This window comes from Rhagoletis pomonella, unplaced genomic scaffold (genome assembly GCF_013731165.1).
Source record: "Rhagoletis pomonella isolate Grant_MI unplaced genomic scaffold, Rhpom_1.0 Rhpom_scaffold_00012, whole genome shotgun sequence".
In the NCBI taxonomy this organism is placed as follows: Eukaryota; Metazoa; Arthropoda; class Insecta; order Diptera; family Tephritidae; genus Rhagoletis; species Rhagoletis pomonella.
This window is the reverse complement of record NW_023458566.1, coordinates 4574619-4590056: the sequence shown is the minus strand read 5'-3', so window position 1 is coordinate 4590056 and position 15438 is coordinate 4574619. Positions and strand designations below refer to the sequence as shown.

At 38.7% G+C, this 15438-nt stretch overlaps 1 protein-coding gene across 3 annotated transcripts in view; it reads left to right on the top strand.

Annotated features, from left to right (window-relative positions):
* Positions 1–15068, top strand: part of LOC118747713 (protein encore) — a 58332-nt gene extending 43264 nt beyond the window's left edge. For 2 of the 3 annotated variants that reach the window (XM_036481813.1, XM_036481812.1), the window contains exons 6-13: positions 17–164; positions 8163–8560; positions 8646–8821; positions 8890–9210; positions 9292–9757; positions 10288–12464; positions 12992–13097; positions 13164–15068. In XM_036481813.1, the coding sequence (XP_036337706.1) occupies positions 17–164; positions 8163–8560; positions 8646–8821; positions 8890–9210; positions 9292–9757; positions 10288–12464; positions 12992–13097; positions 13164–13228 (3857 nt within the window). In that variant the 3' untranslated portion in view covers positions 13229–15068. The remainder of the gene's footprint in view (positions 1–16; positions 165–8162; positions 8561–8645; positions 8822–8889; positions 9211–9291; positions 9758–10287; positions 12465–12991; positions 13098–13163) is intronic. The other variant, XM_036481814.1, reaches the window with a different exon arrangement.
* Positions 15069–15438: the final 370 nt, after the last annotated feature.

Below are 15438 nucleotides of genomic sequence, written 5' to 3'. Positions count from 1 at the left end.
GGCGGACCATCACAAGGTGGTGGCGGTGGTGGTGGGCCGCCTATGATGCGCGGCGACTCGGCAAACTCAAACAAAAACAGTGGTGGTGGTGCGCGTTCATTTTCTAAACAAGATTCAGCTGGCAGCACAAATACACCTTGGCGCTTGTCGCCCTCCAGCAGCGGGTAAGTGTAGCTTTAACGGAATGAAACAATTTACATACTTTAAAGTTATTTTGTAAAGTTTTTCTTGCATCCAAGATAAATTCGTTTACAAATTGTAATTTACAATAAAAAAAAATTATGGCTTTTGGCTTAAAAGTTAGCTCATTACGAAACTAAAATGAAAATTTAAGTGATTTAATTAATTTTTTATTATATTTTACTATTATTGCCATGAACGTTATAATTTTTACAATTATTTATAACCATCACTGCCCAAACTACAAACTACTACAATCATAGTTATAAAACTCAAACACAATCGGTGCATTCCGATTCGGTAACACCATCACCGAATGGCTACTGTAGCGAGGATCAAGCGTCGGAGCCATTAATTATAACGCCGGATGGAATTACAGTTTGTCACCTACAAACACCAGTCAATCTTCATTTGCAGCCTACGATTCTATGCAGTGCCGGCGTCATGCCTGCGCATTGCATGGACGAAGCGGGAACGCCAACTCCAACACCAATTGTGGATGACACGACGCTGCCCAGTCGTGGTCTAGTGTGGGCCGTAACCGATATTTCTAGTGTGCCAAAGGGCAGCGTGCTAATCAATCCGCAAACATTGCAACCATTTGTTAACCAAGACGGGTAATTTACAAAACAAAAAATGTTAAATTCAAAAATTAGTTTTTTTTTTTTAAATTAATAACCTTGCTGCGACAGAAAAAATTGCGTTGACGCTTAATCATAGTCCGGGGTGTAATGGTATATGAATGGATGGAAGGCTTCAGAATCCCTTTTTTAGCAATTTATTTATTGTGATTCAATACAAAGTAGATTAAAAGAAAAAAATTTGTAAGTTTTTGAAAAACTTGATTTCAAAGTGCGACTATCTATTTTATTTTAGTTTTTCGCCATAACCATAAGCAGCTCTGAGGTATTTTGCTACGTTTTGACTAAGGCGTTATGGTTATCAGGACGAAAGAAGAACCTCAATTTTGCAACTATCCCACTGAAATTTGGTACGCGATCGTCTTTTTCTATGTATGTATGTGTGCATTACTGTTTTGAAAAAAAAATTGATCCACCAAAAAATATATTAATCAAAAAAAAAAATAATCAGCCTCATTGCGACCGCACTGTCCAGCGCAAGTCGTTTTCAAAAGTCGAGTCGTGTCGAAAATTGCATGGCATTGCCTAAAATTTCGACACTTCTAGTTAAAACAGAAAAACTTAGCAGCACTGTATATTTTTCGTCGATTTTCGTCGTCTACTTATTTCGTCACGACAGTAGGCAATGCCAATTTTTTTTGAGTAGTTACGACTTAAGCAATGAGGCTGAATAATTTTGCAAAAATGTATTAACCCTTGACGACCTTTGGGTCTAATATGGTCACCTTTTAATTATTTGTTCTATTGAAAAATTTTGAATGCAGTTTTCCTGATCATTTTTATTAAAGTCTATCTAGAAACAATTTTTACAGTGACTATTTTTGAAAAATATTGCCAATGTATATTAATTTCAATTGAAAATTTGAAATTTTTGAATTTCCTAATTTATCTGCTGAAAAATTAAAAGGAGCAGCCTTTGTAGCAACAAAATTGTAAACAGCCTTTTGTTTCCTCTCTTTATTTGATCCCAAATCGTCAATAGTTCACTACTGATAGTATCAAGAATACCAAAAAAAAAAAGGTATTTCCTACAAATCACAAAAAATCGCTGCATGAAATTGACAAATTAAACTCAAAAACCTTCGTTTATACATTTGTGGAGGAGGAGGAAAAAAATACTAAAAGTTATGTCCAGTTAAAAATAGCAATTTTTTCATTATATTCTTTTCCTTTTTTTAATTTTTTCGATAATTATTATTAAAAATGGTTGTTCGATAATAGCTAAAAACAAAAACAACATTAAATAGATTCCAATATTTTATTCACAGACAACGACTTCGACCGTCTGCCAAGCGTTTGTCGGTCCTTTTTTACAAAAATAAAAGACACATTTAGTTGGTCTGAAGCTTTCTTTATCAAATACCAAGGACAAAAAGTTAATTCTTGTAAGCACGAAAAACGAATTTTTACCGCAAAAACTGATCAAACTACCCGTAGTGCACTCCATTAATGAAGTTGTGGTTTTGAAGTCGTTTGAGGCGAAAAACAACGTTTCAGATTATTGTAAAGAGTCCAATTCTCAGTAAATATTTCGACTATGATTGTGCGTCTACCGCTGCATTGAATACCTAAAGTTTGCAAAATGTTTTCTGCTTATGCGCACGCCACTCCTCTAACTGTATTTTTACTTTGCTTTTAAATATACATACATAATTATCTGAAGAATATATTAAAATATTTATTATGAATATCAATTAAGCTCAAAAAGAAATGACTACGAGTACTACGAGTAATAAAAACTAAAAAAAAATATGTCGTGAAAAAAACATAAATTCTATTAAGATAATATTACAGTATTTCGAGAAAATGGTTATTTACTTATAGTTGAGATATTTCTAAAATAGTTAACAAATACATTACATGCTTTACTTTAAAAAAATATCGTTATCTGAAAAACTTATAACTCGTTTTTTCCTTATGCTTCAACGTTTTCATCAGTAAAACATATCGAGTATATTCCCTTTTGTAAAGGTCAGGTTCGCATAATCGTGATGCCGATGAGAAAGATATTTCACCAGGCCATGTACATATTCGTATCCGCATGCCCCTAAAATACTTCAAACAGCTGAAACTGTGCTTCAACAGTCCGCACATTCGAGCAACAACACCCACTTCGCTTTTTCACTGTAAGAAGCCTAAACCTCTCCCCTACGAAATCCTTAGCAACTCTTTTCACCACCTAGAAGCAATGGGTAAGCTTACAACTCGGTTTTCAGAATTGTCAGAAGAGAGCAGTACGGACAGTCACAGGATGCCTTCTGATGTCGCCAGAGCATCATATCCATAGCGAGGTCCAAATGCCTCAAAGGCCTGTCAGGGAGCATAACATTATGCTATACCTCGCCAAGGCATGTCAGAAGGCATGTCTATGAACTGAAGGACGAGTTCTAGACGTACATACATAGACCAACCACTGGACCAGACTCACATACTCAACTTCTTACTGACTGGCAACTGCAACAGACAAAAGTGCTGAACACATTGAAATCGACGGGCCACGGACTACAGCTTCTTCATTATTTAGACGCTTTGTCGATGGCGACATGAGTGGATTTGCTTGAGTTTGACATAAAAGAAGAGGAAAAATTGAAATAGATCTAATCTGGCCACAGCAACATTTTTGGCTAGTCGCGGTGTTGCCGTGTCGTCACCAAAATAATTATCTACATAAGAGTACATGTTCAAATAATTTGACAGCCGTAGCCTATCGTTTCCAATGTGTGTTCAAGTAACTCAGTTTTTAGCAGAATAAATACTCTGAAGAGTCTCCGCTCGACTCAAATCATCTCGCCCGCATGGTCCATCCCCGTCGGATTGATACACTTTCTAGGCCTTCCGTTGGCTTAGCTTGACCACAACAATTGAGGGACGTTTTTGTATGAAATACTAGTTACTTTAAGGCGATTGTCGTGTCGGTGTAGGCTCACTCCGCTGCTATCCTCATGCTTGAAATATGCTACAGTGGTCAGTTACCTGAGTGCTTACCCGCCCGACATTCAGTTACCGGCACCCACTGCCGTTACCATTTTAGAGCCGTCCGTGAAGTTGTTTAGAGATCTACGGCTAGGTTTTCGTTCCCCCTTAAAGCAAGGTGCCTTTTAGTTCTGTGCTGCCTGTGCTTGCCCCCCCAATTAAGCTGTGCCCAAATTCTGTTCTATAATTGAATTCCCCTAGGGTCGTTAGCCTGCAAATTATACTAGCACGGTTTTCCGCGAATAGGTAAAGAGGCGGTAAACTGAGGATACTTTCTAGAGCAGCCGTTGGAGTGGACCTCAATGCTCCCTAGATGCACAGTGCAGCGAGGCCCGAGATATGAATAGTTTTAGCAGCATTCCACCATACCTAAGCGCCATAGAGCAGTATTAGTGCGACTTTTGCTGTGTTTAACCAATGCATTGGGGCAGGTGACAAACCTCAAATGACTCTCAACATTATTTATACGGCGTTACTGCCTTTCTTTAGTCTTTCCTCAACATTGCGCCACCGCAGCAGCTTACTGTTGTCCAAGAGTACTCCCAGATACTTTGTGTGGTCTTTAGTTAACAGTTCGATGCTACCCAGCCTCGGGGATTGCCACACTGCGACCTCATATCTTCGGTAAACTATTTCGAAAAGAAATTAATCACGACGCTCTTAAGTAATATGCGCCTTCCTATCACCGAACAACATCTCATTTTTATGTGCTTATTTACATTGATGTTCATAATACTCGTATTAAGAAAAATTAAGTTTATGCGTTTAACGAGACAATGTTTTCGTGAAGCTGTTTTGAATTCAGATAATTATGTCTTATAAATAACCCACATGTAAATATTAATAAATCAATGTTGCAATACTTATTACTGTTTGTAAATTTTCATATGTGTTTTTATTTAATGTCTATTGAGCTTTTCATCCACAATATACCACGCCATACATTTTAACATTTTGCAAACTTTGTAAATGTACTTCCAAGTTTCCGCTGTCGAAATTTAATTTGCATAACTTTTAAGCTACACATGATATGTAATTTAAATAAAAATGTTTTCGTAAATTATCTGCAAATCTATGATAACAAATGCTAGCTATAAAAGCCAACACCAACACCTAGCGCAGCAGAATATTATTACTGTGCAAGCACTCGGCAACGCTTTAGAAAATACTGAAGCAATTTTATTTATTAACCTTATTAAACCGAACTGATTTATAAAAGCTAAAGTTTGTTTTAAATTTTCTTTATACCAAGATTATTTACATAAAAGTGTGCGCTAAGATGAAGTGCATGCTATCAGTAAAATCCGATGTAAAAGATTTAAAATAGTAAACGCTTAGTCGATTTGGAGACGGAATCCAAAAACTAACCGATCATATTTCTTTAGAAAAATAGAGGAAAAAATAATTCGCAAATTCTCTTATGGAAGTAAATCGAATATGGTGGTGTTCAAACTTGCCTAGTTATCAAGTTATCTGGTTAAAAATGGTTATGTTGTGTATTTTATTGTTGTAAAATGAAAAAAATATATATATATAACCACAACCACATAATCAGGCAAGTGTGAACCACCCACAACGTTACACGAAATTGTAAGTCCGTTTTGCTAAAAATAATTCCTCATAAAAGTATTTATTTATATATGTTACGGCATCTCGCGAGTCGGTTTGGATGTGTCAAATAAATATGTGCTGGTTACATGGACATCACTCTGAATTACTCAACTGTGTGCAGTCGAACGGCGAGTCAACACCTATACAGATGACTCGCGAGTCAGACACACCGTCTATGGAGCCTATAAGGCTATTTGTGTTTTTTTTTTTTGAAATTCCATAACAAGAGTGTATTTATTTCGACTGAAAGGCCTGGGAGTTGTTTAGTTTGGAAAATTGAAAGGTTCGACCTTCATATAGCACCGCTAGGGACTAAACAGTCTATTATTAGGCGTGGAAATTTTTTCCTTTTTAATATCCCACATATCGATTGTTCTATTGCAATAACGACACAAATCAAAATTTCATGTATGTAAATTATCTAGCGGATTAGGTTGATAAAGAACCGTGTTTACTTACTAGGGTAATTGGTCCAATTCTTTCAAACCAGTTTAAACAGGTTTTATTCAGCTGGTTTTTTGAAATCTGGATTACTCCGGTTTATTTTACCTTGTTAAGTTATATGCCAATTCGTCCAATCCACAATTTGCTGTAATTTGTAAATAACCAATTAAGTTATGTGCACTTATTTTATTTGTGTTACACATGTGTATTATAAATAATGGAATCAGTAAATATGTATATATTGGTTTTTTACCTATTAGGCTATTTCGGCTATTTCCAGTTTTAAGGCTTACCCCTAATTTGCTTTAGTATTACTTACATTCTCACTTATTGAGAAAAGTGTGCATCATAGCATAAATGTTTTCAGGTCAAAGCAGGTATTCGAAGCGGAGCGGAGCAAAGGATTTTGCCTGGAGCGGAGCTGGAGGAAAGAGCTAAAGAAAATTGATTTGCTCGATAGCATTTTTTATTTATTTATTTAATTTTATTTTTTTGCCACTGAAAACAACCGTATTAAATAAATGTTCATTATATTTATACTTGGCAATACTGTTCATTGCACAGTACCCAGTAGTCAGGGATAATTGCCACGAAAATTTAAACGGATGGAAAGCGAGTACAATTTTCGTTTATTTACGTATCTAAAAAGGTTAAAAAAATTGCGATTTTCGTATCCGGAAATGAACAGAAAACGACTACAAATTTCATTCCGGAAAACATTCGATAGCGATAATGGTTGTATTTTATTCATTTAAACTGAACATTTGCGTAGTCGGCGGTGGTTGAGCATGCAGAGGTTCGTGACAGTTTTTATTGGCTTTCTGAAGGTGTCGGGTTCGAATGACGTTAGGCGCTTCTTTGAAAAAGCATTTGTGAAGTGCAGAAGGAAAGCATATTGAACGAAAATAGAAGAAAATTTTCAGAAAAACAGCCAAAAACGCAGCCATTTTAAAACAATTTTCATATCGTCAAAGTATACAAAATCTGAATCGGTAATCGGACAAAAATCCGCATTTCATTCAATTTTTTTCCTTTTTCGGATTCATTTTCAGTTTTTTGCTGGCTGGGTTAATATCTGCCATTTTATTCACAAGACCAAAAACATTGGGGTCATAATAAAAAGGAAATTTTAAAAAATGTCGGCTAATTTTTTTGACGGTTAGGGCTCAATATGTATGTAATTAAATAAATAAAAAGGTTTTTTTTTTAGACGGGAGCGGAACTAAAGCGAAATCAAATGCCGGAGCGGAGCGATGAAAAAAACCTTTGCTCCGAAGCCCTGGTTTAAGGGGTATCTGATTGAAAGTTCTATTTAGAAAATAATATACAAACCGGGAGTAGATAATGCCCTACTAGTTCCCTATTTGCTTCAACGGTTGCCTCGTGTGTAGTCAGCGTAAAGTGTTATAGTATTAACTACACTTTAACAAAAAAATTAATAAGCATTAAACAAACGAAATAAAATTAGTCAAAACTGGTCAAAATGTCGTGACCCTATGTTTTTCACGTGACTGTATGTATTTTTATAACGTGTCTCCACAAATTCTTATATCGTTGTGAATCAACGATTCTTAAATTTATACTACTTCTATGCGTTAAAAAAAAATTTTGCTAACAAAAAAAGTATTCTTTCTTATAATTGCAGTATTTTGGAGTGCAAAAAAAAAGTATAATACTGCAAAAAAGTATAGGTTATGTATAACTAAAAGTTAACCACTAAAAAATTTTTGGACAAGTAAACTAATATGAAAAATTATAATGTATATGAAAATATTTATCAAAAAAGGTTTATGCAAAAAATCATTTTAAACCTATTTTATAAAAAAAACTAAAATATAGGCGCGAATTATTAATACGTTTTAGTTTTAGGTTAGATGTGTAATCAATGTTTAGTTTTAATATTTTCAGTTTAGAGCACTATATTTCCCCTTGCCTTTGTTAATTTGTATGTTTCTATGGACATATGTGTGTATGTATAATGACTACAAAAATATGAACATAACAATTTATGTTCTTTATACATGCAAATAGCAATTATTTTACTAATTTGAGCAAAAAAAAACAACACTAAACGCTGCTTAAAGCACTTTTTATATTAATTCACACAAAACATATACGCCCCAAACGTGTAAAAACTCTCTTGCTGTATTTGAGCTAAAATATGTTTTTTTTTGTGATTATTGCTATTCGCTTTATTTAATATTAATTGCTTTTCGCAAACAAATACATTTACATTGTCAAACAAATAATAGCTTTAACAATTTCTTCTATACGCCATCAAGTAACAACATTTTTTTTCTACTTCTTTTGCAGTTCAATCTATCACTTTGACCCATCCAATCTGCCACCTAACCAACAGCCAACATACCATCCAAATCAAGGCAACAATACCGCCAACTACGCACAACAGCAATCGCCACCACAGCAGCTGCAAGCGCAGCCACAGCAACAACAAACGCTCGATACCAATATAAAAAAGAATAAAGGTACACATCAGATATCATCACCATCACCAGTTGCATCACCGGCCACAACACCGACACCGATGCCACAGCAACAAATTCACTGTAAGAACGTGCCATGCAATGAAAGTGTTGTTACCATTCCGCTTGCTGAATCTGTATCTGAATCCTCTACCCAGACGGTGGCTATGTGCGGCGATGTAAACTGCGATGGAATTGGCATGGAAATGGCAATGAATGCCACTGAAGGTATGTGTGGCATGTGTGTGTGTGTGTGTGTGTGTGTCGCATTGCATTCAAAATTAAATTTCCCCAAAATTCTATGTCCTTACAGAAGCGTCCACCCAATTGAGTGCTGACGAGTGCGATAACACATCTGCCACTGGTTGTCTGAGCATTACCACCACAACTTCCACCAAAAGTTATGATCGTATCGAGGTGCAGAAATTTAAAAATCAAGCAACTAGCCCTAATATTCCAGCTGAAAAGGAGGATTTGTCAAAGCGTGAAGTAAGTTTTGCAATTAATTGCCTGCGTAATCATGTATTAGTAATTTTTCTTTCCATTCTCCGCTATAGAATTTAGTAGCATCTTTAGATGCCACAAACATGCAACCAGCAGCAGCAACGCAGCCACCAGCACCACCACCACCACAAAGTCAAACGCCCACAAATAGTGTGAACGTACCATTGCAGCGTGAGACACCACATTCTGCGCGCTCAACACCGTTCAGTACCAGCGAGTCAACAAGTCAACCGAAGAATCGCGCTTCCGAGGAACCTAAACCCACTACGTGGACATATACGCAAAGTTACCAGGCACCAGACGGTTCCACGGTATTTCATACCACCACAACACCCAGTGGCACACCATATTGCACTACAACATATCAGCAGGGGGTAAGGAAGAAGACAGAGTTACTGTATGTTTTAGCAAATAACGAACATAATTATTTTGTATTTTGTTCTTCTATTCACCAGCCTGATGGTAGCGTTTATGCCATTCCACAGGGCATGGTTTATGCCTATCCGCCGCCAGTTGTAAGCCACGCACCGCAGAAACAGTTGAAATGTCCATTCAATTCGTTGTCTGTTTTGCAGGAGGGTGAAGTGCAGAGCTATTTTATGCCTGTATTTGATCCAAATCAGCCCCGTACCGATGCCACCGGTCTCATACAAGCTGGAGCACAGGCCATATATCCGACTGCAGCTACAGCAGCGGCAGGAAGTACAGCTACAATGGTACCAGTCGCAGCCGCATATCCGACCGCACAATTTGCCACCGCCAATGGTACGCCCATCTACGCTCCGGGTCAATTGATATATTCGAGCGATCAATTTGCAGCAGCAAGTGCGGCGACAGTTGCTGCAGCAGCACCGGCGAATGGACAACTGCAACAGATACCGATGACCACCTATCCAATCGGATATCCGTATGCATATAATGGTGAGTGAATCGATTGGGTGGAGGCAAAATGATGACGACATATGCAGAAATAAAGCCTAAAAGGAAGATATTTAGAAAGAGAGATCTGGAGCTTCAAGTAAAAAAATTTAATGAAGTTTGTTGGGAAACGGGTTTAGCTGAATGTTGAGTCAGATATATGCACAATTTAAGAATGTCCATATATTTTTTTATATTTATCGATATACTTATCGACTTTTTATATTTATCGATTATTTCATCGAAAATTTCTCGACTTACCCGGCCGTTTTATTAAAGTGGCTTTTAATTTTTGATCGACGTATCGATATCGATCATCGTTATCGGTATCAATATCAAGGTTATTGAAAATAAGTAGTATTCATATTTGCATTAGTAAAATTAATCGTTGGAGAGCTGTCGAAGGCATAAATTGCAGTAGGAGTTCAAAGTTTAATCTATCTACTAACTTCCTAAAGAAATACAATTTTATATAGAAATACTTCAATGCAGTTATTTAATGTACATATATTGCTTTTATATTTTTCCTGCAGGTTACTGGAGCCAACCGATGACCTACTATGTGCCACAACAAGCGCTCACCAATGCAGTTACAGCCACTCCGCTCTTACCAGCACCGCCACAGCCACAACCCCCTACAACAGCAACCGCCCAATCTGTGGCCGGACCACACATCACTAGCGGTATAAATATCGCGAATGGCCTTGTTGCAGCCACACCGGCGGCTGGACCGTCGTCGAACACCACCGTAGGGTCATTAGGCAGTAGCAGTAGCCATATTGGCGGCATTCATACAAGTGGAAATCACGGTGTTGGTGCATCTGCATCCACAAACAGCTATCAGACGCATAGCGGTACGACGTACTTTGGTACGGGGCGTGTTAAGCGGCCGACTTCCTCGCATTACGCCAGCCACCAAAACAGCGGCCATCATCAACTGGTTACGGCAGCTATCCCCAGCAACGGCAATGCAACTACCACATATCAATTAGGACACGCAGTACCCACACTTACATTGGCGCATGCACCGGGTGGTGCAGCAGCAGCAGCAGCAGCCGCCGCCGCTGCGGCAGCAGCAGCTGTGAATACATCAACTGATCTCAGCATTGGCAGCGGAGCAGCTCCAGCCACAACCATGTATACGTTGCCTCAACATGCGGCGCTCCTGCATGCGAATATATTTCCATATGCGCCCGCCGCCGCTGCCGCAGGAGCAGCTGCAGGCATTGCCGCTGGCACACCACAAGTGCACACACCTGGCGCTCCACCAACGGCGGCAGCACAATTAGCTGCCACCGGATTGACTGGCACAGCGGCTCATGCACAACAAACAAATGCTGTGATCACCCCATTCTATGCTCATCACCCGCCCATGACAGCTGCCACACATCCCTCACATGGCAGCACCGTGCATACGCCCGGGCCGGCTGCCATACCGATTGTCGATCCCAGCACGCTCACGGCCATCTCGCATGCAACACCGAGCGGTGCAAGCAGCACGAATAATGTAACGCCAGTGTACAGCGGCGGTGGTGGCGGAAGCGCTTCACAATCGGCGCCCAGCACGCCACACTCTGTACCTAATCAAACAGCACAGCGCAATCCGCCACTCTTCTCCACACCGCCTATTTTGAACTCGAATGGCGGCAGCAATAGTGGTGGCTACAGTGGCAGCTCTACACCACAGTATTACACCGTGACCAGTGGACCAGACGGCAGTACAACGCTTATGAGCAGCCCACATGGCAGCTCTTATGTGCAACACGATAAACGCAACAACAATACAAATATGGGTGGCAGCAAAAAACCACCGGCGTATCCAAGCAACTCACTAAGTCGGCAAAATTCTACATCCTATAATGGCGCCTCAAATGGCAAACCGCCTCTACTAAGCGGCAACAATGATACGCGCGCCTCTCCCGGCAGCAGCAGCGGCGGCTATCAGGGCTCACGTCCGCATAGCATGAACAAGCGTGGTGGAGGCGATAAACCGCAGACACCGCTGCTTAGTGGTCCACCTAGCTATGGCAGCGGTCCAACCGTGTCTGCTATGAGCAGCAATAACAATAGCGGCTATCACGTGCACCACAACAACTCACCATCAGATGCCAAGCCGCCTATCCGATTGAATGCGGGAGCAGCTACCTTCCGGCAAAAGGGTAGCGGCGGAGTGGCTTATGAATTTCGACGCAGCGCTTCGCAACGTAACTCGCCAGGTACTGGGAACTCAAGTAGCAACGACAATAGCAATAATACATCACCGAACAGTATAGTCGGATCGAGTGGGGGCGGTGTCGGTGGTGGTGCGAACACACCCAATTGCTATGCCACTGGTGGCTATGTGAACACTGGCATCGGCATAGCTGGCGGCACTATGGTCGCTGGTGGTGGCGATCATCAAGCGATTGCAACAGCAACTGGCACACCATTGTACATTGCGCCAGCACGTGGCGCACATATTCCACCACAACTGCAACACGGTGGTATGGTGGCGGCCGCCGCTGCTGCTGGCGGCACGGCAGCCGGACTGGCGGGTACACAACAGGCCACCACAGCTGCAGTGTTAGGTGGCGCCGCGGCAGCAGAAGTGGCGAATGCGGCTGCAGCGGCCGTGGCGGCGACAGTGGCGCATCACCAACCGCTTTTGAGCGCTTATCAGCCAGGTGCATCGGGCGTTTACATCAAGTACGGCCAAACGTATTTTGCACACGTAAGTAGTCAACAATGAATATTAGAACGATTAAGGTCAGTGATCTAAGTTTAAACTGCCACTGAAAAACTGGCCCTTAAAGAAATGTTGCCAGCCACGTTAGAGAGCTGGTCAAGATCGGCTTTAAGGAACAACATTTGATATTTTTCCTGGCCTCATTAGACCTGCTTCGAATACATTCGCAAGCACAAATTCCAATTACAAAATTTTACACTAGAAATACGATTGATTATGTGCCCATAGATAGTCCCATATAGGCCGCCTCGGTATTCTCATCAGAAACCCACCAAGCTTGGGATCCTGATCTTTAGGAATTATATTCTTGTATTGCTGCTGAGAAACTCGGTAGCCTTATGCCGTTGAAAATGTCCGATGTGGATCGTTATTAAGGATTAAAGGCCAAATGCCTTTATTTTTCATTAAAAGGATTTCCGCTCATTTTTTCTTTTGCAACTAATAACTCTGTTAGGATTTCACATATTGGCTAAGCAATTACTAATGTATTTTCCTTCTTGTGATACTTTTAGCCCTCAGTCGCTCTACCGAACAGCCGCCGCTCACCCTCAACAGAGTTGCGACCTGCAATGGCGCCCGTCGCTGGCATGTATCCAACTGTCAATATGATGATACCAGGTTCGTTAAGATGCTTACTTTCTCACCAACATGTCTATTAAATTTTAATAATTATATATATTATAGCTGCTCCACGACATACGCAAGGGCGTCATCCGAATCCCAACTACAAGGGTACGCGGCCACGTTAAATGCAGCTGTACACTGTCCAGCAGCAGTCACAAAAAATATGAAAAATCAGTGCTAACTGTGTCAAAACAACACTAAAAAAGCAACTGAACAGGAGGAATATGCAAACGATGACGCTATACCAAAACCTAAAACTAAGTTTAAGCTAAAAATACCCTAACCTAGTGAAACATATGCGTAGATAAACAATAATTTAAACAAAAGAAGAAACAAAAAAAAATAACAGAGCATATTAGTGAAAACGAAGACATAAGAGACAACAATAGAAACAAACGAGTTAGGCGGAAGCAAAAAAAAAGCAAAGAAAATAAACAGAAATAATCAGATAACGACAATTCGTGGCAAATACCTTACCTACATACATACATTTAGAGTTAGTTAAGTAACTGCAACAGGACATATGAGCGAAATTTTGAAACACAAAAAAAAATAATATTTTCCGGGCCATTTTACAAAAAAAAAAATATTTTGAAAAAGAAATTAAGATCATCCACAATTTTGGCATTATACAAGCAGAATCGACGAATCAGTTACGAAAATCAAATCAACCAATTGCATCTATACATATGTATGTACGTATGTAGACAGATAGAAAACCTACCTAAACTCAACAGCAATAGCCAATTTGAAAGTACAGCAATGCATCATACATACAAACTAAGAATCTTCCACAAGCATAAAGGTAAAGAAAATACGAAATGGAGCTCTCTCAACATATACTGAAATATGTCGTGCCATTGCTGAAAGATGCAAACATGTAAACATACAGCAAACAACAACAAAAAAAACAACAGAAAAGCAAACGAATACAAGGTAAACACGAATCCATAAATTAAAATGACACAAATAAAAAGAGACTGACTTGAGTTGCATATTGGCAGAGAAAAAAAAATGGAGTGCATAAAGGAAACGGAAATGAGTAGCGCCTATGCTAGCTTAAAGCTATAGTGAGTTAATGATATGGAGATGCATAAGCTGTATTGGGTGAAAATTTAGTTGTGATTATAAAAATAAACATATTTTTTGTTAGTATTTAGCATTGCGTTATTACTGTTATTGAAATGCTATAATTGTAAATAATTTTTATTTTATTTTTACCAACCATAAAGGTTTATATTCATGCACTTTTATAGACATGCATAACACCGCATGCCGTTATTTACAATAAATTTTTGTTACTTACATATATTTGGCTTGCTAAGGAGGTGCTAAGCCATGATAGATACTTTGAATTATACGATGCTAAATCATGTCACAGCGACTTATTTTGTTCTGAGAAGTTTTGTTCAATGTTTGTATTTTTAGTGATTATTAGTATTTTTATTAAAACTGAAATTCTAACGGATACCCGTGGCTATCGCTGAAGACGTCGTAGTCCGCTTTTTGTTAAATTTACGAAAATGCGATCACTGTATACGAAATGCTACGAACTTAGGTGTTTAAAGTATATGCAACGTTCGTAGCTATTAAAATTCTGTGATAGAATTTTTGTAGATTACACAAAAAATCGGACTACGATAAATTCAGTGATAGCTCCAGTGCTACAATAACAGCAGCAGTTTTCCCATTTGTACATAAATAATTTCAAAGCTACTTTATTTGTTAAATATTTGTCTGTAAAGATTTTATTTGTTTCCTTTAATTTTTCCAAAATCTATTTGTTTTTTGATTCACACTGCAAAATATTAATGAAAAATATGTTTAAATGCTAAAAAAAAAAAATTATTTTCTTCCAACCCATATTTTCTGCCGACCAACGTAAAAGGTTTTGTCTCATAGTGCTTTGTGTGCCTCAAAAGATTTGACGAAAGCCTGTAGATAATATCGTGACTCAAAGTCGCACCTAACGCCTGCTTCCGGCAAATGCCAAGCAATGGCTACAAAACAAATACTTCATTTCTCATTAAACCAGTGAATTTATATTATGAAATCTTCTCGAGACACAAAAGCTTAAAAAGCTGCAGCACTAAGCGCATATGTACGTTACCAAGCACAATCGAAAGCTATCCCATGCATGTAACCAGTGAAATCAATGCGCCAATACAACTGTAACAGTCAGTCAAACAGTCAGTGTCTTTTTAAACAATATATTATATATAAAATATAAAAAAATAATAATATAAAATTACACGCTAAAGTAATATGAATTTTATAGTATGTAAACAATTTTACTATACATAATAAAAATAACTAATAATAATCCTAAAGGTAG